The following is a 26,793-nucleotide window of genomic DNA, read 5'->3' as shown; positions in this document are numbered from 1 at the left end:
TTCTCAACAAGGTTGTGGATGGTGTTCTTTCTTGTCTGGAACTTAGCCTCATATTGCAGGATATTTCACATACCTAACTTCTGCTCTGTAGAATGGAGAAATGTGCACATCCTCAGTTATTGTGACAGTCGGACATGTGCATATGTACATGCATGCATTTTAAAACATTTACACTTCCAGGTGACAACCACTGTGGAATTTGAAATGATCTGAATGATCAGATCTAAAGTGATCTGAGCCCTTTATTTCAGGTCAAGTCTATTTGAAGCTTGCAACACTGGACAGTGAGCAGAGGACCTTGTATTTGCAATTTTTTTTCCTAGCTGGATCCTTGATAGGCATGACAGTCAGAGAAAATGGGTTTTATTTCTCAAGTTACCATAAGAACTCTTTTCTGTTGGAATGAGATCAGTACCTAGATCTGGTAAAAGATGAGAATTTAGGGACTTGAGGTGTAGCTTAATGATGGAGCAGTTGCTTAGCATGTGTAAGGCTCTGGGTTTCAATTTCCAGCAGTGTGGGGAGGGATGAGCCGGACATGGTGGTGCTCTCCTCTTATCCCAGTGACTTAGAAACTGAGGCAGGAGTATTGCAACTTGGGCAAGACCCTGACTCAAAATAAAAAGGGCTGAGATGTAACTCAGTGGTAGAGAGCTTGCCTAGCATTCCCAAAGCCCTGAGTTCAGTCCCCAGCCCTGCATAAAAAATAAAAATCAGAACAAAACTGTGTTGGAATATGAAAATATTACTTAATCTCCTGTTTAAGTTAATTCTCCAAGATGATGAGTTAATCAGCTAATGCAGTGGCACACACTTATATTCCCAGCAGCTCATGAGGCTGAGAAAGGAGAATCACAAGTTCAAGGCCAGCCTCGGCAACTTAGTGAAATCCTATCTCAGAATATAAAATGGAAAGGACTGGGAACAGTGGTGAATTGCTCAGTGGTAAATTGCCTCTGGGTTAATTCCCAAAAGAAGAAGAGGAAGTACCAGTTTTTCCTTTCCAAAGCCTAGAACTACATCATATGTACTATGTGGATCTTGTCCTCTGCTTGGCTTACCTGGGGCATATAATACGTAGCCACATACAAATTTAATTATAACATAAATGGCTTATCACTTCTGCAAACCATGAGTGCTTCTAGGAAGGAGGAGTCATTCACAGGTAGGGTATTAAGAGACGATTTCCTAGGAAGGAAATCAATTGGTTGAAAGAAAACAGGTGATCCATCCATGCAGAGTCAGGAAACTACGGGAAGTGTTATGGGATTCTGAATAGACTTGTTTGGCTGATGCAGGGCAGAATCTACAGGGGAAAAAGAGAACGTAACTGGGAATTGAATGGCTTTCAGTTATTTTTCTGGAAATCAGGGTCTCGCTCATGCTAGGCAAGCACTCTATCATTGAACAATGTATCTCAAGCCCTTCTTTATTTTATTTTTAGACAAGTTCTCCCTAAAGACCCAGGCTGGCCTCTAATTTGTGACCCTTCTTCCTCGGTCACTCAAGTAGCTAGGATTTTAGGTGTGTACCACTGTATCTGGTCTGAATCACTCTTGGATTTGTTTTTTTCCCTTTTTTGCCTTTGATTCATGTGTACCCTTTATTAATGAATAATCCTGTTAAATACTGTTCTTTAAACAGCTAGAGTTAACATGCTTAATAGCATGGTGCCAGATAAATTTAGGGTTTGTTCCTGCACAGCCCTGTAGCTTTTTTTTTTTTTTTTTTTTTCTTTTTACCGTACTGGGGATCGAACTCAGGGCCTTGTACTTGCAAGGCAAGCACTCTACCAGATGAGCTATCTCCCTAGCCCTAGCCCTGTAACTTTGAGGGATGAGCAAAAATGAGAGCAGAGCTTTGCTGGGAGGTACTTTATAGACCATCTACCTTTGGAAAGTTTTGTAGTTGTTTTGTGTGTGTTATACTGGGGATCAAATCCGTAGCCTCTCACATGCTAATCAGACACTCTACTACTGAGCTCACCCCTAGCCCAAGTTGGGGAAAGTTAATAAAACAGTCTACTTAAGTTGGATCTTGCTTTCTCTGGGCTCTTGTCCTGCTCTGTACCGCCAGGCCGAGTTACCTGAAATGCTGCCATATCATCAAAGGAAAAAAAAGTTCTGTGAGCTAATAAATGTGGCTCCTTTTACCTACATTTTAAATTAATACATCTTTGATTTCTAGGGGTTTAGACCTTTGTTTTCCAAGCTTAGCCCGTGAATCCCCAGCATCACAATACTTGAGATGTGTGTTTAAAATGCAGATTCCTAGCCTAGGACTGTAGCTGGTACCTGTTCTCCCAGCCACCCAGAGACTGAGGCTTGAGGATCACAAGTTTGAGGCAAACCTGGGCAACTTGTCAGACCCTGTCTCAAAATTCGAAAAAAATAAAAAGTGTTAGGGATATATCTCAGGTATAGTACCTCTGGATTCAGTCCCCAGTACCAGCTGAGCATGGTGGTACATGCCTATACCTGCAGGAACTTGGGAGGCTGAGGCATGAGGATGGTAAGTTTGAGGCTAGCCTCAGCAACTTAGAGACTGTCTCAAAATAAAAAGGGTATCAGGCGTGGTGGTACACACCTGTAGTCCCTGTGGCTCAGGAGGCTGAGGCAAGTTCTAAAACCAGCCTCACCACTTAATGAGAACCTGTTTTAAAAATAGACAAAAGGGCTTGGGTTGTGGCTCAGTGGTTAAGTGCCCCCTGGGTTCAATCCCTAATACCAAAAACCAAAAAAAAAAAAAAAAAGCAGATTCCTGGGGTTGGGTCTACCTCAGTAGTAGAATGCTTGCCTAGCATGCGTGAAGCCCTTGAGTTAGATCCCCAGAACTGTATAAAATTCCTTTGAAAAATATTCATATGCATGGCTGATGTGACCCTACAATATGTACAGTCAGAAAAATGAGAAATTATACTCCATTTACATATGGTTTATCAAAATGCATAAATGCATTCTGCTGTCATGTTTACCTAATTAGAACAAATTAAAAATTAAATATAATAGATATTCAGGGCTGGGATATACCTCAGTTGGTAGAGTGCTTGCCTCGCATGCACAAGGCCCTGGGTTCAATCCACAGCCACCACCACCACAAAAAAAAAAAAAATTATATATTCATATGCATGTATATATAAAATCTGCTGGAAAAAAATGGGGAATAATAGGTCCCTACCCTAGTACTGATGCAAGGTTTCCTTCAGTGAGACCTAGGAATTGGCTTGTCAATTTTTTTTGGAGGTAGGGGCATACTAGTGATTTAACCCAGAGCCTCAAGCATGCTATATCCCCACCCCTTTTTTTATTTTATTTTTTAAGATAGGGTCTTGATAAGTTCCCCAACCTGGTCTTGAACTTGTTTTTTGTTTGTTGAGACAGGGTCTTGCTAAGTGCTGAGGCTGGCTTTGACAATCCTCCTGCATCAACCTCCCAACATACTGGGAATACAGTGTGCACTGCTGTGCTGGTTGTGAATTTGTGATCCTTCTAGCTCAGCCTTCCCAGTAGTTTAGGATTATAGGCTTGTGCCATATTGCCTGACTGAGGAGTCTTTTTTGGGGGGATGTACAGGGATACCAAGGATTGAAACCAAGGATGATCTACCACTGAGCTACATCCCTAGACCTTTTTATTTATTTGTTTATTTTTATTTTGAGATAGGGTCTTGCTGAGATTGGCCTCAGACTTACAGTCCTCCTGTCTTAGCCTCCCAAATCCCTGCAATTACAGGCATGTGTGCACATTCAGTTCGAGGAATCTTTTTAACAAGATAATTATTGAAAACTGTTTCATCTAAATTCTAACAATATAATAATTGTGGTAGATCAAGTCCTTGTAGTTTTATGCAGGCATTAACATAATTATAGCAACTATAACGGGCAAAGCTTTTGATACGTTAAATGAAATAAGATACAAAATTTTGTCTGCCTAATATATGCTTGTGGTTAAGCACTAAACAAGAAACCTGATGTATGGAAATTTTTTAAGGAGAGAATTCTGAGTGATCTTTCTCGTGTTTTATTATTATTGTTGTTGTTGTTTATTTTTTGTTGTGGTACTGAGGATCGAACCCAGAGCCTTGCACATGCTAGGCAAGCATTCTACCACTAGGCTGTATCCCCATGCCACATTTCAAGATAGGTTCAAAACAAAATCAGTTGTCCAGGCTGATCTCAAATTTGCAATCTTCCTGCCTTAGTCTGCCTAAAAGCTGGGAATATAGGCATGTCTCACCATAGCCAGCTGGAATTATGTTTTAAAGAGGTGGGGGTTTTTGTTTGTTTTTGGTTTTGTTTTTGTTTTTCCCTTAATACTATAGCATAAGGAGTTTTTTAGTGTTCTTTCATGCTTTTTTTTTTTAGGAGGGTGGGTAACCAGGGATTGAACCCCAGGGGCACTTTACCACTTCAAGTCCTTTTTATTTTTTGAGGCAGGGTTTCACTAAGTTACTCAGGGCCTTGCTGAATTCTGAGTCTGGTCTTAAATTCGGGATCCTCCTGCGTCAGCCTCTGGAGTTGCTGGAATTACAGCCACTGCACCCAGCTTATTTTTGATTTTTGATATGTATTGTCTGAACATTTTCTCTTTTGTTTCTTGGTCTTGACTCTCTCCCTCTGCTCTTTCCCACTTTCTTCATTTGCAAAGGGCCTGGGTTCCTCTACTTTGATGTCAATTGTCTTTCCCTGACTTTCAACATTGAGGCTGCCCCACCTGTCTTTTTGTTTTTTAAATTAAAAATTTTTTTTTTTTTTTTTTTTTTTTTTTTTTTGGTGCTGGGGATTGAACCCAGGGCCTTGTGCTTGCAAGAAGCAAGCACTCTACCAACTGAGCTATCTCCCCAGCCCTTAAAAAAATATTTTTTAGTTGTGAATGAATCTTTTATTTATTTATTTTATATGCGATGCTGAGGATGGAACCCAGGGCCTCACACATGCCAAACAAGCAGCTCTACCAGTGAGCCACAACTCCAGCCCCTGCCTTTTTATCGTCTGACTGAAATATAATTTATTTTAATGTCTGAGTGACCTGCATAAAGTTGCTTTCCTTTCTCCATTAGGTTCCATTCTGTAATACTCTCGAGTTTTAGGAACTTTGTAAAACTCCCTTTGTTTCCTTATATTGGGGCCTCCTGCATTCTAGGCAAGCACTCAACCCCCAGGCTATATCCTGAGACCTTTTTTGGATTTTATTTTGAAACAGCATCTCAATAAGTTGTCCAGACTAGCCATAAATGTGGACTTTTCCTGCCTTAGTCTCCTGAATAACTAAGATTACAGATGTGTGCCACCAAGCTTGGCTGCCCTTCCTGTTGTTTGTTTTGTTTTACTGTGGATTGAACCCAGGGACACTATTTCACTCAGTTATATTACTAGACTGGGTCTAGTAATTTTGAGACAGTCTTGCTAAGATGCTGAGGGTCTCACTGAATTGCTGAAACTGGCCTTGAACTTGGGATCCTCCTCTGTCAGCCTCCCAAGTTGTTGGGATTACAGGTGTACATGACTGCACCTGGCTTCCCTCTTTTGTTTTTTTTTTTTTTTTTTAAAGCTATTTTGGCTTTGAGGATAGCATTTACATGTGTCTGCATACCTATACATGTATGCAGAGATACTGTCCTTACATCTTCCTGGGCAAACAGTCTTTGGTTGTTTTTTCCCTGTGTCCTAGAATGTAAATGCAGAGAGCCTGAGCCTCAGGCTTACTTACCATGCTGCAAATTTCTGGCAGGATTCCCAATAGGTTAATGTGGAGCAGCCCAATTCTGGGATGTGTTAAAGTAGCTGCAAGAAGCCTTGGCTTCTTGTCACAGAACAAAGAGTGATTTGGTGCCATTTCAACTACATTTTTGTTCCTTAAAGAAGCAGGAAGACTCTATTCACAAAATACTTGCTCATTCCTCTATAATCGTGAGAGTGTGGATAAATTCTTATTTTCCTAATCCATCTGTAGACACAACTGTTCTGTTTTTCTTTTCTTCTTTCTTTTTGTAGGTTTTGTTTTTTGTTTTTCTGGTACTAGGGATTGAATCCAGGGTTGCTCAACCACTAAGCTGCATTCCTAACCCTTTTATTTTTTATTTTGAGACAGGATCTCACTAAGTCGCTGAGACTGACCTCGAACTTGAGATACTCTGGTCTTAGCGTCATAAGTGTCTGGTATTACAGGCATGCACCACCGTGCCTAGCAGGGTCCTATAACTTTTTAGGCCTCTTTACCAACTGTGTAAGCTATATATATTTCTATAAATTTTATTTTTTGTAGTGTTTTGCATTGAAACTAGAACTCATATATGCTAGGGAAGCACTCTACCACTGAGCTGTACCCCTAGCCTCATGAGATAGATTATGTGAGTAAATTTTATAGATACAAAATAAGATTCAGAAAGATTGGTTAAGGAATTGTCCAAGATGAGACTACTAATTGGTAACCAATATAGAGTTCAAACCTAGATCTCAGCAAGAGATCTGTATGCCTGTAATCCTAACTGCTTGGGATGTAGGAGTACCAAAACTTGGAAGCTAGTCTCAGCAACATAATGAGACCCTATCTCAATAAATAAAAAGGACTGGGTTTAATCCCCAGTACAGAAACAACAAAAACAAACATATATCTCTTCCAATTCCAGAATTGAACTGATTGAACTTAGAACTTTCTTTGATGAATAAATGAAGCCTTTCTCCTCACCCATTGTGGATAGCAGGAATGGAGTCCTACCTTAAAGTAAAAGAAAAGGACAAAGATAGTTCTAAAGTTTCAGCCAGCCCTCAGATTCTACAGGAGAAATTCATATTTTTTCCAAGTTGTAGGTTATAGTTTACACTTGTCTTTTTTTAAAAATATTTTTTAAGTTGTAGATGGACTCAATACTTTATTTTATTTATATGTGATGCAGAGGATCAAACCCATTGCCTCACACATGCTAGACAGGCCCTGTATCGCTGAGCAACAACCCAAGTCCCTATACTTGAGTTTTATTACACTCAACTGCTTTCTGTGTTACAGAGCAGATTCTCTCTTAAGTCAGTGCTCAAACTTCAGTGTGCCTAGCAGCCCTGTTAAGCTACAGATTCTGATTTAAGTAGGTTTGGGGCCGGCCTGAGAGTCTGAATTTCTAACAAGTTCCTACATGTTCCTTTTCTCTTTATTTTTCTTTTTTGATATGGGCGTCTTGCTGTGTTGCCCAGATTGACCCCAAACCTGTGGGCTCAACTGATCCTCCTACCTCAACTTACTAACTAGCCAGGACTCCAGGCATTGGACCACCACATCCAGCTTCCACATGTTTTTTTGAGCACCAAAAGTCCAGATCAGTAGCTCTTAAACTTGGGAAGTCATAAGATTTATCTGCAGATCCTTGAAAAAAACCAATCTGTTTTTGTTTTGCAGTGTTGAGCACCAAACCAGGGACTCAAGCATGCTAGGCAATTATTCTACCACAGAGTTATAATCTCAGCCCCCCAAAAAAGAATTCAAGTTTGGAGTACTGGGGATGTAACTTTGCTGTAGACTGCTTGCCTACCATGTGAAGTGCCCATAATTCAATCTCCAGCATCACCCAAAAAACAATTTGGTGACAAACTCAGAAATTTCTAATGTAAGAGTTGTTCTAGGGTAGGGCCTAGGAGTTGTTTTTTTTCATAGGGATTTTTTTTTAAACCATATTCCCCAGGTTATTTCAGTGACCAGTTTGGTCTAGAAGCCAAAATGTGAATGCATCATCCTTTACAACACAAACAAGAGTGGGCAGTTATGCAGAAGAAACAGTGCCAGGTATGGTGGTGTGTATTTGTAGTACGAGCTACTTGGGAGATGAGATGGGAGGATCAGTTGAGCCCAGGGCTTCAATACCATCTTGGACAATGTACCAAGATATCGCCATCTAAATAAATAAGTAGAGTAAGAAATTCATATTTATTGGAAGGACTAGTTACTAACTGCAGGAGAGGAAGTAGCCCTGGATCTTAGAAAAAAAACAAACAGGAATTGGAAGGCCAGTAGGAACCAGAGGTGTTCATGCTTACTTGCCTATGTCTTCTTTTCTCTGAGGACTGGCTTTGGTAAAAAATAGCCACCCCAACAGTTTGGTCTGGTGTCATCAGCCAGTTCCACATCCCTGAATTTATTTATTTTTTTAAGTTGTAGATGGACACAATACCTTTATTTTATTTATTTACTTTTATGTAGTACTGAGGATCGAACCCAGTGCCTCATATATGCTAGGCAAGCACCTTACCGCTGAGCTACACGAGAATTTGAAAGACCCAGGTTAATCTAGCCTTTGAATTGATTCACCCTAAGCAAGTAGATTTCTCTAGACTATATTATGATCTGGGAATCTGGGCTACATCAGATAAACAGCTATGGAGCCTCACCTTTACAGTGATATTGGAGCCTCCCAGAGTAGTTAGGCAGATTGCCTAAAAGGTAAGTACTATATGCTTATAGGTAGCTTAGTTTTGCAGGGGAAGGTTATAGAACCAAGTAAGATACATTTTATGCTCTTGGAATTGGGAGGGAGTCATTAGCTTCATAAGAAGACAAATAAGTAAATGAAATATTTTGTCAGTGTGGTAGTGTCTCATCCTCCTGAGTAACTGAAACATAGGCATGTGCCACTTAAACTGGTGCTAATAGGATTTTAATTCATCTTCGTAGGCTATGCAGTACATGAAGGCATAGATTATTTCTTTCTTTCTTGTTCTTGGTTGTATTCTTTTTTTTTTTTTTTTTTTTTTTTTTTTTTTTGCAGTGCTGGGGATCAAACCCAGTCTCTTGTGTGCTAGGCAGTTGCTCTACCCATGAGCTGTGCCCTCAGTCCCCTGTAGTAATACAAATGAGTGAGTGAATGAAGGATTGAATCACATGAAGAGTTTAATAATAGATTCAAGCCAGGCATGGTGGCATACACCTGTAATCGTAATGTAAAATACAAAAAAAGACTGGGGATGTGGCTCAGGGGTTGAATGCCCCTGAGTTCAATCCCCAGTACTAAATAATAATAATAATAATAATAGAATCGATTGGGAATGCTCTTTCTCTTAAGACTGATTTTTTTTGTTAAACATTTCTCTAAGTTGAATCTTGGAACGTAAAAAGGATTTAGGTTGGTAGAAAGGTAGAGGAGAACTTTTTAGGCAGAGGCAACAACATGAGAAAAGTCAGGAAGGTATAGAACAGAATAGTGTGTGTAATAGATATATCTGGAGTTATTCCAGAAAGCCTAGTAACATTAATTAGTATGTTTAATGGTGTCTGCGAGATGCTCTGGGAATTGTGTTTTGTTTATAAGTTTCTGTGCATGGGAGGATTAGATATAAAATATGTGACAGAAAACTTTTTTTTTTTTGGGTACTAGAGATTGAACCCAAGAGTATTTAACACTAAACCACATCCCCATCCCTTTATTAGATTTTTTTTTTTAATGTGGTGCTGGTGATCGAACCCAGTGCCTCACACATGCTAGGCAAGCAGTCTACCACTGAGCCACAACCCCAGCCCTTGCCCAGCCCTTTTTATTTTTTATTTTGAGACAGGGTTTTGGTAAGTTGCTTTGGACCTCTGTAAATTGCTGAGGCTGGCTTTGAACTTGTGAGCCTCCTGCCTCAACCTCCCAAGCTGCTGGGATTATAGGTGTACACCTCCACCCCCAGCCAGAAAACTTTACATTGGTCTGATTGTTTATGTCCATAGCCTAATGCAAGTTCTGTTGGAAATGTTCCTTGTATTCTGGACAGAATTTACTGATTCCTAATCTCTGTTCCAGTAGCAAGTTTTACTTATCTCTAACATTATATTTACTTGTTTTCATTTTTGATTTGACTGTCCATACCTTTAATAATTCCCAGAATCAGCTGGGCACAGTGACTCATGTCTGTAATCCCAGCAACTCAGGTGACTGAGGCAGGAGGAATGCAAGTTCAAGGCCAGCCTCAGCAACTTAGTGAGACCTTAGGAAACTTAGTGAGACCCCGTCTCAAATTTAAAAAGTGGGGGGAGGTAGGCAGCGAGATGTAGCTCAGTCTAAAGCACCCCTGGGTTCAGTACCCAGTAGCCCTCCTCAACCAAGAAAGAAAGAAAGAGAGAGAGAGAAACAAGGTCTGGGGGTGAAACTCAGTCCCAAAAATAAATAATTCCCAGGATATAATTTGTAGTAGACTTTAATTAAATATTTGATGGAAGGCTGGGGGTGTAGCTTGGTGATAGAGCACTTGGCTAGCCTACATGAATTCAATCCTTGTAACAAAAAAAAAGAAAAAATATCACCCAACATCAACCACATTAAATATGTTCAGCTTGTGTGTTACTTTTGTTTTATAGTTATTTGTAGTGGATGTCCAGACAAGCCAAATCACCAAGATCCCTATTTTGAAAGACCGAGAGCCTGGAGTTGTGACCCAGCAGGGCTGTGGTATCCATGCGATTGAGCTGAATCCCTCTAGAACATTGTTAGCCACTGGAGGAGACAACCCCAACAGTCTTGCCATCTATCGACTGCCTACACTAGATCCTGTGTGTGTGGGAGATGTAAGTTTTCTCAGTAGCTGTAGTGAAACGACCTTATTATTATTATTTTTTTTTAATGGATCTAGTAAATTACATGAACCTTTGCCTATCTGGTAGAGGGTGGTTTCCTCTAGGCTTCTGCTGACTGTAGGGAAATGGGGGTGAGCGTTGTGTGGTGGTAGTGGATTAGGGACTGAACTCTCATAGGGCTTATCAGGTATGTTGACAGAGGGTGTATATCTGATAAATGGATAAGAAATATACCTTAGGGATCAAATAGTAGTAGATTGCTCTTTCAATCCACAGTGTGCATATATCCCATTGCCCCAAGTCAGAGAGCAAGTATATTTAGTCATTCATTCAGCAACTATTAATAAGTCTTTTATGGCCAGACATTGTTTTAGACCCTGGAGGACACAGTAGAGTGGATAAAACAGGTAAAGCCCCTTACCCTCTCGAAGCTTGCATTCTGGTGAAGGGTGACATATAAACTAGTTTGTAAGTCATGTAAGCAAATAAGTGTTTACCAGTAATATGTCACAATGTGATGTGTGCCACAGAGAAGAGTAACAGCAGACTAAACGGATAGAGGGAGAAAATGCTATTTAAGAGGATAGAGAAAGCCTCATTGAGAAGATGACATTTGAGCAGGGAGACTTAAAGGAAATGAAGCGTAAGCCTTTCCATGTATATGTTTAGACAGAAGAGGAGTCCCAGATAAGACATCCATAGGTAGAAGGCCAGAGTTGTGCATCCTCTGGATGTGTTTATTACCCACAGTAGTGCCAGTTTTATTCCAGTTTGATACTCAAGAAAGATTGTGGGATCATGCCCACTGGGTTGAGTTCATTAGAAACCACAAGAACTATTTGTAGTCAGATCTGTATGCTCTTCAGGAGAGTTCATAATAATATTTAAGTCACTAATTTCTTTTGTTTTTCTCCCTGTACCTATCATTCTCTCCTTTCCAAGGATGGACACAAAGACTGGATCTTTTCCATTGCGTGGATCAGTGATACTATGGCAGTATCTGGTAAATTTACCCTTTTTTAAGGAGCTTTTGGTGTGGCAGCAAGGGCTACTGGTTGAAAAGTGAATAGTATGATAGGAAATAACCTTGTAAACACCATTGTCCATGGACCAGGAACTCTTAGATGGGACCTAAGTTACTGAGGTTAGCCTCTAGGTCATCATGTTTCCAATAATGGCTCTTCTGTGACTTATACCATGTAACTTTGGATAAGTCATTTCCCTCATATCTTAACTTCCTGAAGTATAGATATATTCATTTATTATTCATACTCTTCCTTATTCTATAAAGCGTGTAGGGTAACATGTTAGCATAACATTTTTCTGGGACTTTATTGAGATAATGTTTATGCAAGTGTTTTGGAAATGTTGATGTGGTCTTCAGAGTACTACAAGCAATTATTATTATTACTTTTTTGATTGCTGTTCTGGGATTGAACCCAAGGCCTTGCACATGCTAGGCAAGTACTCTACCACTAAGCTACATCCCCAACCAGCCAGCCAGCCCTCCCTCCCTTCCTTCTTCCTTCCTTCCTAATACGTTTTCACTTATATTTCTGTACGAATTTATGGTTAAGTATCTTACTGAAAAAAGCTGTACAGGATTGAGGGAATTTCTTTTTCAGTGGTTGGAACAGAGCCAGATTTAAAAAAAAAAAAAAAAAAAGAGCTTGGAATGGTGACTCTCACTTGTGATCCCAGCCACTTGGGAAGCAGAGGCAGGAGGATCCTAAGTTTGGGGTTCCCTATGCAACTTAGTTAGTGAGACCCTGTCTCAAAATAAAAAGAGGCTGGGAATATAGCCCAGTGGTAGAGTGCTCCTAGATTCAGTCTCTAGTACTCCAAAGGGGGGGGGGGGGGGGGGGAAGCATAGAGAAATTAACCTAGAGAATTACAAATGCTTTCTGACTACCTACAGCAATGTAGAAATATGATTCAGAATGCTATCTATCTTTGCTTGGCACCCATAGGTAAAAAAGTACAATACCCCTCATTTCATATTCCCAAGAGACATAATCATAATAGGCACTAAACTACTTTATGTGTCATATAATATTCAAAACAACACTAGGTTTGCATTATTAGCCCTGTTTCACAAAGAGGTTATAATTTATCATAACCTCTACTAAGAATACTAAGAGGTGGAGCATGATTTGAATTCAAGTCTGTGGTTTGTTATCGTTTGCAGTCCTGAGAATTGAACCCAAGGGCACTCTACAACTGAGCTGTAGTCCCAGGTCCCCAGTCCTTGTTTATTTTTATTTCTTATTTTGCTAAGTTTCTGAGGTTCTTGCTAAGTGGCTGAGACTGGTCTTGAACTCTTCTTGCCTGAGCCTCCCGAGCAGCTGGGGCCTATAGGTGTGCCCACTGCATCCTACTTCAGGTCTGTCATTTTTTGTTTTGTTTGTTTGTTTTGGTTTTGGTGCTAGAGATTGAATCAGAGGTACTTAACCAAGGAACCACATCTCCTTCCCTTTTTTATTTAGAGACAGGGTCTCACTAAGTTGCTTATGGCCTTGCTAAGTTGCTGAGGCAAACTTTGAACTTGAGATCCTTCTGCCTCAGCCTCTCAAGCTGCTGGGATTAGAGGCATGTGCCACCCCACCTGGCCAAGTCTGTCTTATGTTAAAGCCCATGCTTAGAACTGCTACTTACAAAGCTAAGGGAAAATGAATGTTTCTTCTTTGGGTTCTTAGTAAGGCAATAGAAAGCATCCAGAAGGGAAAGTATATCTAATAAACATAATCAAATGTCAGAATTACCCAGAAAGGGGGTTGAAAAGATTTTGGATTCCTGTCATTTGGTCTCCCCAAGGAATGAAAGCTCCTTTAAGGCAAACACTGAGTCATATCTCCTTTATGGGAGACCATGTCTGTGCTGGTAGCTTGCACTAAATTTGGTTGTTGAGGAGTTAGCTTTGTTTTGGGAACCTTCTATCTTTTCCTTCAGATACTCTGTGATTGTCTTGTGTTCTCAAACTGAGAGCTCCCACATCTGCATTTCCTGAACATTACAGAAGAGTTCAAAACATTGACTCTGGCCAGGTACAGTGGCACACTTCTGCAGTCCCAGTAGATTGGGAGGCTGAGGCAGGAAGAATTTCCAAGTCCTACTGGCCACTAGAAGTCGGCTATAGATATATGCCAAGTGTCCTAAGCATTTAACCTGGAAAATTACTGGATTTTTCAAACTGTTTAAAATTCTCTTTTTAAAAATCCCTACTCAACAACTCGGGAGGCTGAGGCAGGAGGATTGCAAGTTTGAGGCCAACTTCAGCAATTTAGCAAGATCCTAAGCAACTTAGTGAGATGCTGTCTCAAAATTAAAAATAAAAAGAACTGGAGATGTAGCTCAGTGGTAAGTGCTCCTGGGTTCAATCAGTCAGTCCTCACTAATCATGTTAAGCTGAAACATGATGTATTTTAATTCCTAGGCCTTAATGCTAGCTGGATGTAGCTCAGTGGTAGAGCACTTGCCTAGTGTTTATAACACCATTGTATTCAATTCCAAACAGTGAAAAAGAAAAAAGAATGGGGGAAAAAAAAAAAAAGGAAAAGGTATAAAATGTATAAAATTCCACCTGGCATTCTAGATCAGTTTTATGTATGAGGATGATGCTATGAACTTCAAAAAACCCATCTTGACTTCTGTAGAATTATCACATGGAGAGTTGAACATATCTGACATCTGTGGTCTCTTCCCTGCAGGCTCACGTGATGGTTCTATGGGACTCTGGGAAGTGACAGATGATGTGTTGACCAAAAGTGATGCAAGGCACAATATGTCAAGGGTTCCTATGTATGCTCACATCACTCACAAGGCCTTAAAGGACATCCCCAAGGAAGACACAAACCCTGACAACTGCAAGGTCCGGGCTTTGGCCTTCAACAACAAGAACAAGGTATGAAATCACCAAGGGATCCTTGAAGACACTTCCTTTTGGCTCATGTCTTGGGAGGTACATTCCACTTTCCTTTCCCCATGTTACTGCTTGCTTACATAACCTGGTTCTGAACCTGTAGAGGCACCTCTTTTTTTTTTTTTTTTTTTTTTTTTTTTTTTTTGTGGTGCTGGGGATTGAACTCAGGGCCTTGTGCTTGTAGAGGCACCTCTTAGATTCTGAGGGATGCTAGTGAGAAATTTTAACTAAGTCTGTGATAATTTGCCTTTGGATTAATCTCTATGTTATTTTTCTAAGTGGCCCATATTTGTGGGTCAGCCTCAGAGTTTTTCCCCAGGGCCACTCTGATTTGATTGTCCCTCATTTGCACATCCTTTAATAGGTACTCTATTTCGGCCATGATTTTCATACTTGCCTCTAAAAGCAATGATTTTTTTCCTCCATTATTCAGTTCCCTCTCATTCTTCACTACCTTATTGGCCTTCATGCTGCCACCAAGTCTTGCCTAATCATTGTGTCGGATCCCTGACACTGAGGCTTTAAGGAGAGTGTAAAATGTAGACCCAGAAGCCAGGTATGGTGGCACATGCCTGTAATTCCAGCTACTCAAGGAGTGAAGCAGGAAGATCACAAGTTTGAACAAGCTTTGTCAACTTAGCAAGAACCTATCTCAAAAATTTAGAAGGGCTGGGGATATAGCTTAATGGTAAAGCATCCATAGGTTCAGTCCCCAATACCATTCAACAAAATAAAATAAAAATACAAAACTCATACATACAGAAGAATGTAGACCCAGAACCAGAAAAGCAGAAAGACTTCTGCAAACTCTGAACCAGACCCACAGGTGGTGGCACATGCCTATAATCCCAGTGACTCACTCGGAGGCTGAGGCATGAGGATTGCATGTTCAAAGCCAGCCTCAGCAATTTAGTGAAGCACCAAGGAATTGGGGATGTGGCTTAGTAGTTAAGTGCCCCTGGGTTCAATCCCTGATTAAAAAAAGTGGGACAGGGAGCTGAGGATGAAACGCAGTGGTGGAGTGCCCTGGGTTCAATGTCCAGTACCATTAAAAAAAAAAAAAAAAAAACAAGCGAGGGCACACACCTGTAATCCCAGTGGCTCAGGAAGCTAAGATAGGAGGATCGCAAGTTCAAAACCAGTCTCAGCAACTTAGCAAGACTCTGTCTCCAAATAAAAAATAAAATGGGCTGGGGAGGTGGTTCAGTGGGTTAATCGCTCCTAAGTTTATTCCCCAGTACAAAAAAATAAATAAGGGACTGGGGATTTAGCTCAGTTGGTAGAGTGCTTGCCTTGCAAACAGGAGGCCCTGGGTTCAATCCTCAGCACCACCAAAAAAAAAAAAAAAAAAAAAAAAAAAAAGTAAATAGATAAATCTGAATTAGGCCACAATTTGAAGGATGGTTCCCTTGGCCTCCTATCTTCCATCTATTTTCTTGGCAAAGGAGTAGATTTCTACCTCCTAGATTCTAGATTCTCCCCTCTACTTAAAAGTTTCACATTGACATTTAAGAAACTCTCCTTCACTCTACCGATCCAATAGGATGTTGTGAGAATGATGACATAAGTTTGGTTTTTTGGATCTTGGTTGTTTGTGTGTTTTTGCTGGAACACTATATTTATTAAGTCAATAATTTGTTTTTCGCAGTACAAGTATAGAATATATCACAATTCTGTATATCACAATTCTAGTTACAAACATACTTAGTATGGTTTAATAATTACAAATGATGGTAAGTACTATAAGTTATTGAGAATGATATGAAAAATCATTCTGATACAATGAACTGTCTTCCAAAATCTATTAATGACCTTAGATATTTCTGTAAAAATTACTGTGGCACTAGTAGGAAAGAATAAAGGATGTTAGTGATTTGTTTTTAATTTTCCTTTAAGAACTTTTTATTTTGAAGCTATTAAACTAAAATCCCCTCTTGCTTGATAAATACAAAAATAGCACTGACCTGGTAATTATTAAAATGTAGCATGCATTCATTCACATCATAAAAATAAAACTAAGTTGAAAAGTTTTTAGTTACCATGGCAACATCTCTTTCCATAAAAGAAATAATCAGAAATGAATGTTATTACACAAACGGTTATTTATATGATCCAACAGTTAACTGTACACCACACAAAGTTTTCTAGATATCTATATATAGCATATATATATAGTTAATCTTAAATTTTACTTTTGAAATGTGCACTTCAACAAACTCCTTGAGGCCACTCATTCTATAGATAACTTAGGATTTCAAGAATAATATTATTTAATAAATCCTAAATACTCCTTCATATCATGAAGGTAAACCCAGCTTTCTGCCTAAAATGTTCCTGAGATTTGTGGACAAAAGAAATAATAGTGTTCAAGTTGGAAATAATCCAAATATCTTTTTTTTTTTTTTTTAACTTCCTGGTAACTTGAGGTCCTCCAAAGCCAGAAGGTGGAATATACATTAATTTTTAAAGCAAAAATAAAACTCTTAAAAAATCAGTACTTATTTATAAGTATTTTTCCAGTAGTAACTTTGCCATCCAGAAAAAGAAGTTTGGAAGCACCTAGGCTACAAATCCTGGGGAAAACATTAAAAAAATTGCTAATTAACAATACCTGTGGGCTGGGGATGTAGCTTAGTTGGTAGAGTGCCTGCCTCGCAAGTGCAAGGCCCTGGGTTCAATCCCCAGCACCGCAAAAAAACAAAACAAAAACAAAAACAAAAAAACCCTGCTGCTTAGCAAAACATTCTTTAAATTGGTAAAGTGTTGTCCAAAAGCTTCAATCATGTTTTAGGCATGTGATTAATAGTAAGAACTTTTTTTTTTTTTTTTTTTTTTTTTTTTTTTTGTAAGGACTTTTTGAACCATAGGTTCCTGTGTTGTTGCCAGAGCCTGGACTGACTTCTTGCAGTTTAACATGTTGTCTAGTGATGGGCTGATAATTACTGGCACTTCTACTGGCATTATCATGGGAGAGGAGTAAACAAGAGGACCTTTAGGATCTTCCCCTGCATACCTGTCATACTTGTTTGCTACAGATTGGACCGTAATCTGTTTTTTATTGCTCTTGTAGGAATTGGGAGCAGTATCTCTAGATGGCTACTTTCATCTCTGGAAGGCTGAAAATACATTATCTAAGGTATGATGAACTTTATTTTACCTAATAATTCACCTTATTATTAAAATACTCAAATTCTCAGGCCTGAGGATATAGCGCAGTGGTAGAGTGCTTACCTAGTATGCATGAGGCCCTAGTTTGATCCCCAGAACCACAAAATAATAAATAATGATAATTCTTCCTGAGCCTTTTCATTCTTGTCTAAAAACACCTATTCTCTGGTGCCCTGGGCATATTGCATAGTTATAGGCATGTCAGCATCTGACATGCCTCTTGAAGGAAAACCTTTAAAGAGATGGAGGTGTGGGGGGATTCAGATTTCAGGGGTTTCCTGAGACACTCCTTTTACTAGCAATTTTCCAGCCCACAGTGCAGTTAAGCAGTTGTTTATAGACTACTTCACATGGAATAAAAGCAGAAAAATCTAAATGTTAGGAACCACTTGCAATTGAAGATTAAATTAAAATAATTGTCTCTGAAATAATCATGTAAGGGAAAGAGAAAGTGGATTTAATTTGCAGTATTTGCAAGTAATTTGATGATGACATTAAACCAACATATGGATTATTTGCCCTTACCTAGTTCCAGAGGCCTTTGCTGCTTATTATTTCTGTAATAGGCTTTTTCTTAAGAGGTAGCAGAACTCTAGGAATCATTGATTCCTTTGAGCTCCTCTGTTCCTGCTTGGTGTCTTACGTACAGTAGGCACCCACTGAAAATTGCTAACACAGGATCCAGGGTTAAAGCCAATTTGGATTGTCTGGGATTAAGTAATTCCTAAGCCTATTAGGAGTGTGCTTTCGATAGAGTACAATTGCTGTTCAACTGAAGAGTTGGACTGAAGGTGGCCAGGAGTCAGCCCCTTTCTCAAAGAGCGGTGGGAAGGTTAGTAGCTCTTCCTGCAGAAAGTACAGGGTGAAACCTTGGCTTTAGTGCCATGGTGTTATTTCTGGAAATAACCTGTGCATCTGGCCTTTGCTGCCACTTCTGAGAATTTAATTCCAGATTAACTGTTTTTCCTAACCAGGGTCTTATTTCCTTAATTAGGCCTTGCCTTAATCTCTGACTATGTGGCTAGTGTATGAGGAAAGCCCACATAGGTGGGAGTCTAAGAACAACACCTTATGCTCTCTGGGTGTCATGGCGGCACCTCTCTCTTTTCAGCTCCTCTCCACCAAACTGCCGTATTGCCGAGAGAATGTGTGCCTGGCCTATGGTAGTGAATGGTCAGTGTATGCAGTGGGCTCTCAAGCTCATGTCTCCTTTTTGGATCCACGACAACCATCGTATAATGTCAAGTCTGTCTGCTCCAGGGAGCGAGGCAGTGGTAAGACCTGGTGTGCCCTTTGGGCTCAAATCTGCTTTGCAAATGGATTTTTACCTTGTTTATGTGTTGTTTTCCAAACAAGTATAGTGATGTGTATACTTCCAAAACAGGGAAATATTTGGTGACAAAAAAGAGGAACCTAAATACCTGAGTATCACAGCAGTTTCAAACGTCACAAATGTGAGACCTCTAAAGCCTGTGATAGAAACCATCAGTCAGAATATTAGCAGTTTTTGTGGTCATCTCAGTCCCGCCCCCACATTCTATACCAGCCCCCCAGAGGCTCTCTACCACTAAGCTATACCCCTAGCCCTTTTTTATTTTGAGATAGGGTCTCTACTGAGTTGCTGAGGCTGGTCTCAAAACTTGGAAGTCCTCCTACCTCAGCCTCTTGAGACACTGGGATTATTGTGTGCTTCATCACACCTGGCCCTTTTCAGGTTTGTTTGTTTTTGTCCCAGGTTTAAACCCAGGGGTGCTTAACCACTAAGCCACATCCCTAACCTATTTTATTTTTTATTTAGAGACAGGGCCTCACTGAGTTTCTGAGGCTAACTTTGAACTTGTGATCCTTCTGCCTCAGCCTCCTGAGCCACTGGGATTATTAGACATGCACCATCATGCCCTGCCTGTGGTCATTTTTTGCTGGAGCCCTGCCTGAAGTAAAATTGTGTTTAAGGAGTGACATGGTGGGGTAAGGAGAAGTTTTCAAAGGGCATAAATATATCCATTATTTTGAATGTGATGATGGTGTTATGCATTTACATATTATTAGACCCTCAAATAGTATACTTCAAATATGTGCATTTGTACATATAATATGTATTATGTGACAATTCTATCTTAGAAGTTAAAGAAAATTTTGAATTCTAACCAGTAGATGCGTTAGGCTTCAGCTCCAATCTTTGTTCTTTTTAGGTGTCGCTGGCTCTTTGCGGTACAAAATCCGTGGATATTTGTCACCGCTTGCAGCAACAACTTGCACGGGTCTTATGGGTGGTGGACTGGAAACTGAGCTACTTCTATCTTTCTCTTTAGTGCACTGCTTTCTTGCTTGTTTGTTAATAGAGGATAGAGGAAATGAGGTTTACTTGCTTTGAGAGGAGAGAGAGAGAGACTTTGCTTATCGGAGTGAAAGAGACTTTGCTCAAGAGAGACTTTGAGAGAAGGAAAGGCTTTGCTTAGAGCTTAGAGGAAGAGAGACTTGCTACGCCTCATTTAAGTTCTACTGCTTCTTACTGGTGCGTCCTGCATCCTGTGAACTAAGGGTACGTCTACCTAAGGTGTTTTAGTGATGCGTCTCAGTTCTCCGTTCTGCGATCTGCCTTCTGCCGCTGCCCCTACTCGCTGCTGCCGCGCGTTTTTCCCTCTAGCTGCTGCCATGCGTGTCTTCTTCCTAGCTGCTGCCGTATGTTTTCTTCTAGCTGCTTTTCTGCTAATGGCTGCTGTGTTTTTTTCTGTCTCGCTCCGCCTAAGCTTATATCACCTCCAGGAGGCGGAGAGCAGGGCCACGCCTCTTACGCAAAGATTAGGCCAGATGCTCTGAGCAGGCAGGATTAGGAGTGCTTGAGAACACATGCGCATACACTGTGTGCGTGGATGATAAATCACCTGAGTGTGCTTATGTCAATTAACCTCCTGGCTGCCAATGTGATCAACATGGCACAGCCGCCAACATTTAGGTATACGTGACAGTAGAGTATACAGCCTCCAGTCTTTTTTAGCATATTCTAAGAGCACCTGTGTTCTTTATTGGAGGAAAAGACTTAGGTTTATAGTATACGTTGTTTCAGAATATCTTTTTCTGACATATTTCATCCTACCAAGAACCTCATGGAAAGCAGATAAAAAGAGTGTTAAGAGTTTTAAGTGTTGGGGCTGGGGTTGTGGCTCAGCAATATTGCACTAACCTAGCAAGTGTAAGGCACTGGGTTTGATCCTCAGCATCACATAAAAATAAATAAATAAATAAATAAATAAATAAATAAATAAATAAATAAATAAATATTAAGGCATTTTGTACATCTACAACTTTTTTTTTTTAAAGAGCTTTAAGTGTTAACACCATTGCTTAGATAAGACTGAACTCAGAGTGCTTAAATAAGTTACCCAAACCAGATGTGGTGCAAGCCTGTAATCCCAGAGACTCAGGAGGCTGAGGCATGATAATCACAAGTTCAAGACCAGCCTCAGCAATTTAGTGAGACCCTGTCTCAAAATAAAAAGGGGGACTGGGGTTGTAGCTCAGTGGTAGAGTGCTTGCATAGCACATGTGAGGCCTCAGGGTTCGATCCTCAGCACCACATAAAGATAAATAAATAAAGATTAAAAAAAAAAAGATACGCCCATCTACAACTAAAAAAAAACCAATATATTTTTTAAAAAAAGTCGGGGTGGCTGGTAGGGGCTGGAGTTGTGGCTCAGGAGTAGAGCACTTGCCTGGCATATGTGAGGCCCTGGGTTCAGTACTCCACATATGAATAAATAAATACCACATATGAATAAATAAAATAAAAGATACATTAACAATTTAAAAATAAATAAATAAAAGATTTTTTAAAGGGAGGGGCAAACTGGGGATGTAGCACAGTGTTAAGTACCCCTGGGTTCAGTCCCCAGTATCTCACACACACACCAAAAAGGGGATTGTGGGGAACTAGGGTATCACTCAGTGATAGAGCATTTATTTGCCTTGCATGTGCTAGACCCTGTGTTCAGTCTCCAGCACTGCAAAAAAATAAATAAGTAATGCCCAACATGACACAATTTGATGCAGGAAGTCAGGTACCTGAAGCCAAAGTAACATAGTATTTTCTTCTTACCGTGTCCCCCTTTCTTTTGCAAAAATTTGGCTACGTGGGGCTAGGGTTGTGACTCTGGTAGAACACTGGCCTAACGTGTGAGGAACTGGGTTCGATTCTCAGCACTGCATATAAATAAATAAATGTCCATCGACAACTAAAAATATATATATTTTTTTAAATTTGACTACTAATCCTGAAAACCTAAAAGGCATAGTATAGATTACACTTAAACTTGTTTCTTTCAAGTAGCATTTATTCCTCTGCAGATATTGCCAAAGTTGCTTTTGTTTCCAGTTTGTTTTTAATTATAGTTAAGATATTCATATTCTAGATAGAAAACAATAAATAATAATGAGAGTAGGAGGGTAAGGAGTAAATAGATTTAGCCAGAATGATGTATGCAATGAAAATTTTAAGAGATTAAGGGAATATGGTTCCACAAATATTGAGTTCCTCATATATACCAAGAGATATTTTCATTCATGTCCCATGCATTTATTTGATATTTGATCCACAGATGTATTTTCCCTATGACCCAGAGGGATTAGATAACATGTCTGAAATTCACACTGTGAGAGAGAGACTCACAGTGGTGCCGAACTCAGTGCCACCCTCGTAATACACTTAGTACCAGATAAGGTCTTCTTGCATACTAATGGTTTTAGGTCAAGTACAGGAAAGTCCTTGTTGATGCAAAAATTTGTAAATATTCAGATTGTCTTGAGTTGCAGTATAGGTTGGAAGCATAATGGAAAAGAGCTTTGAAATGACTCCAGAGTGACTCAAGGGGGTCAAAGAAGTTCCCAGACACAGGTTCTTTGGCCAGAATCATCTTAGGTGTGATCAGAAATCTGGCCTTATGGGAGAGTCAAAGGGTTCCTATTAGTGATTATGAGCTGTATTTACCATTAGAATTAACATTTTCTAATACTTGGGGATGCAGTGCAAACTCGATACTGAAGAAATTCAGTTATAGCAGACTGCCAACATGTACTCTTTCTCCTCATTGCCATTTACTTTTCTTTCAGGGATCCGGTCAGTGAGCTTCTATGAACATATAATCACTGTGGGCACAGGGCAGGGCTCCCTGCTGTTCTATGACATCCGAGCTCAGAGATTTCTGGAAGAGAAGCTTTCAGCTTATTATGGGTCCAAGCCCAGGCTTGCAGGGGAAAATCTAAAACTAACTACTGGCAAAGGCTGGCTGGTAAGTAAGCCCCGACCTGAAATTGTTGTTGAACAGTGACAGAAAGATTATCTTCCCTCACCCCAACCCCTGCTGACACACCACCTGCTCACACTTTTCCACCTAGTAAGAGGCCGTCCTTTATATGAAGAGAGGCACTTTCTCCTGGTTTTGCTTTTGTTCTGCATATTGCCTGTGGGAAAACAGAGGCCCAGTAAAATGTACTGGTTGACTCAGGATTCCCCCCAAAGGAGAAAAGAACAGGAAGGATGAGGAAACTTTTGCTGCAGCTACCACTGAATTATATAATTTAGTTCCAACTGTCCTCCTAAGAAGATCTGAGCTTTGTGTATTAGTTCTTCATCCTACTCAATTCTTCTCTAATGTTTAGTTGGAAAAATGGGCCCAATTCCCATGAAAACATGTCTCCTGACGTCAGGTTATGGGTATAGGACCCTCTTCCTCTTAACGGAGACCAGAAAGCATTCCTGTCCTTTCTTCCTTTTTCTGCCCTATGACTTAGATGTGCTAACAGTCTCTTTCTCTTTCTGTAGAATCATGATGAAACCTGGAGGAATTACTTTTCGGACATTGATTTCTTCCCCAATGCTGTTTACACCCACTGCTACGACTCGTCCGGAACGAAACTCTTTGTGGCAGGAGGTCCCCTCCCTTCAGGGCTCCATGGGAACTATGCTGGGCTCTGGAGTTAATGACAACTGTCTCCCAAAATGCATATTTACACTAACTTCCACTTTCAGTTTCCTTGTTTCTTTTGATTTTTTTCCCCCCAATTGTGTGAAGCTCTCCTATTTTCGTGGGAACACCATTTTGCCCATGGTTTAGGCACTTAATAGGAAGAAGCTCTGTACAGAAATCAAAGGGTGTTTTTGTTTCATTTTGTTTGTTTTTTGTTTTGTTTGTTTTTTGGTAATCAGAATTTATCTTTTTTTCCCTCTGGCTTCTCAACCAAATGTTGCAAATCCCTATTTGTATTTTTTCTTTAAGTGACACACACTCTTTCCCTCTCTGGCTTCTTTAGGCTGAAATGACGTAGTCATTCTCACCCTTCACTCTTCAGAGGTTGGGCTCCTTTATAATTATGTGGTAGCTGTCAGACTTTCTATGAAAGTTTGGGAGCCGTATGTATGTGCGAATGCATGTGAACTTGTGTGCCTGTAGGTAGTGTGTGTCACTGAAATTACCTGGAGTGAGGATTACTTGTAATTAAAATATTTATAAAAAAATTTATTCACAGAGTCCAGCTTTGGGACTAATCTGTATCTTGTTTTTTAAAAGTCTAACAACATGATTGTAGGAAGTAAAAACAAAATTACCACAGGGAACACCTTTGAGTTAAGGTTTTAGACTTCTTGGGGCCTTCTCTGCCAGGACTCCAAAGTGATCCAGGCTTACCTTTCTTTTTACCTTTGTGTCCCCCAAGTGAGAACACTGATGTATGTGTCACTTCTTCCCATCCTCCCATCTGCTTAGCCAGTGGCAACTTTCCTAAAACAACATAGGACTTGGTAAAGGGAACTCCATCCCATCCTTCCTTTCTCTCTTCTCAAACAACCTCACCTGGCGTTTAGGAGCCTAGGGCTGGGCTCACAAGTCTGCTGAGGATCCCATACACAGTCCCCTCAGCTTAAGAAACTTCTCCTTTGTTGTTCTTTCAATCTCCCCAGTGGATTTTCCTGCTGTTTTCTAAATTAGGTTCAGTCCAGGAGGGTGAGGGTCAGCAGTAGGTTCATCTGTGTGTAATGAGTGTTTCATGTGTGGAATATTTGTTTTCTCAATGCAGTGAAGCTTAGGATTAAAGCCACGTTTCCTGCTCAGTTGGCTCAGCCCTGCGATGGTGATGGGATGGTGATGGGGTGGCCTTGTAGCCAGCATCATTGTGCATGTAGCAGCATCGATGTGATTAGTACTTTATCTGTTCCTCCCTTGAACCGTCTGTTTAGTCTGAGGTTTTTAAACTTGCAGGCAACTGACTGTGATATCCAGTTGTTCCCTGCTTTTTATGCATCATGTCGAAGGTAACCGCTGTTCTCACCCACAGATTCTTTCTGAGCACATACAATGCTTCTCTATCAAAATCCCATCCTGGGGAAAGGAAAAGTCATATTTATTCCTGCACCCCAATTTCTTATCCCTCTCTTCTATCGGTGTAAGTGGGGAAATTGGAAAGAGTACCCTCCTCATAATGGTGGGGGTGCTGCAAAAAGAAAGTCCACCTTGACTTGGTATGCAGCATACACCACAGGTTCTATAATTCTCATCTTCTAACCTAGAGAAATAGGTGCTATATACAGGGAATTAAGCAAAATGCTGGATGCTATAATCTTTTGTCTTAATTTTTTTTCTACTAAAACTACAGGCTGTAGATTTCTTAGTTCTCACAGAACTTCTATCATTTTAAACTGACTTGTATATTTAAAAAAAATTCTTAAGTAGGATGTTTTGTACTGTTGCGAGACCCTCTTCTGTGACGGGTAATGCGTTTGATTGTTTGAGACTTTCTGTTTTTAAAAATGTAGCACTTTTTGCCAAGGAAAAAATAAATATTATTTCAGTGCAGAGTGTTTTGAATGATTATGTAAAGAGCTGCAGAGAAAAGGCATCATGATTTGTTGGAAGATGTGCCTCAGGTTAGTGACAAAGATACAAATACTAAGACCTGCTCGTTTCCGGTTCCCAGCTCTGACCTAAGATTGGTTGCTCTGAGGTCTATTTGAGGGTGGCTGTGTCCAGGGGAAGTAGTGTGGTGCATGAAAAAATCACTGGCTAAAGATGGGGAGGGAGGATGCTAGTCCATTTTGTGACTATGGATTTGAGCAAGGTGACAAGCTCCTCTTAAATTAGGGTTAATGACAGGTCCTGTCTGCTTCATTGGTTGGCTCACTGACCATGAAAGACTGCACAGTGCCCTGGGAAGAACATGGCACTTCTTTGCAGTTGGACCTTGTATGGAGAGGACAGGGTGACCACACTGAGTGATGAGCTTCCCAAAGCCTATATGGGCCTGTAGCTGAGAGAAAAGTAGGCTGCTGAGTCATACCACCCTCCCCATACAGCCCACCAGGGCTGGGTCATGGACTTGGCAAGACAGTGCTTATTCCTCTGCCACATGGCATTGTTCCTTTCTAGAGCAGGCTGACTACAGCTGCTTTTCACTCCTTCCTTAGAGACTGACTGATTCAGAACATGACTCACACAGGGACCTCTATGATCTAAGGTTACATAAGGGGAAATGAGTTGAAGCAATTTGAGAGGGCTTCCTAGAGGAGGAGAAGCTACATCTGGGCAGGGACTGAAACTAGCCTTTCCTAAAATGAGTTTAGGATATTAAATCCTAAACTGTTTTGGTGTTTATACAATACTCCATGATTTGGGGGAAATGCAAAACAAAAACAAAAAATCACCTTTATTCATGTTACATGGGGCATGCTCAAAAAGGTGACATAGGGGATGTGGGATGGATCTGGTCAGGGCTTCTGGCCTCCATGGAATCTTGGCTTTGCTCCCATTTTCCAACAAACGTATCACAGAAGGGCTTTGTGAACTTTATGGTATCCCCTCCTGCCAGGAGTCCCTTCTAAGGCCACGAAAGAACTTCCTTATTCATTGTCAAGCCACATACCACGTGCTTCATTTCAAATGATTTCTCCCATTCTTTGGGTCCTTATATAGAGGGCTGTGGAACTGAAGTGAATTCCTAACCCTTCAAGCCTTGTTTATGTTCTAGTTTCCCTGCCATTCTTTGTTAGCAGGTTTTGCTGTGTTTCTCACACTGGTCTTGAACTCATGGGCAGAATTGATCCTACTGCCTTACCCTTCAGAATAGCTGAGACTATAGGTGTGCACCACCTCACCCAGCTCCTTACTACTTTTTTTTTTTTTTAAC

At 40.3% G+C, this 26,793-nt stretch overlaps 1 protein-coding gene across 1 annotated transcript in view; it reads left to right on the top strand.

Annotated features, from left to right (window-relative positions):
* Positions 1-25,466, top strand: part of DCAF12 (DDB1 and CUL4 associated factor 12) — a 31,130-nt gene extending 5,664 nt beyond the window's left edge. Inside the window, exons 3-9 of the mRNA XM_079113261.1 lie at positions 10,320-10,526; positions 11,478-11,538; positions 14,243-14,436; positions 17,525-17,590; positions 18,734-18,896; positions 22,729-22,907; positions 23,441-25,466. Of these exons, the coding sequence (XP_078969387.1) occupies positions 10,320-10,526; positions 11,478-11,538; positions 14,243-14,436; positions 17,525-17,590; positions 18,734-18,896; positions 22,729-22,907; positions 23,441-23,599 (1,029 nt within the window). The 3' untranslated portion in view covers positions 23,600-25,466. The remainder of the gene's footprint in view (positions 1-10,319; positions 10,527-11,477; positions 11,539-14,242; positions 14,437-17,524; positions 17,591-18,733; positions 18,897-22,728; positions 22,908-23,440) is intronic.
* The last annotated feature ends 1,327 nt before the right edge of the window (positions 25,467-26,793 follow it).

The sequence above is a fragment of the Sciurus vulgaris genome (genome assembly GCF_902686455.1).
Source record: "Sciurus vulgaris genome assembly, chromosome: 15".
Taxonomy (NCBI): Eukaryota; Metazoa; Chordata; class Mammalia; order Rodentia; family Sciuridae; genus Sciurus; species Sciurus vulgaris.
The sequence above is the reverse complement of the archived record's forward strand: the minus strand, read 5'-3'. Positions and strand labels throughout refer to the sequence as shown.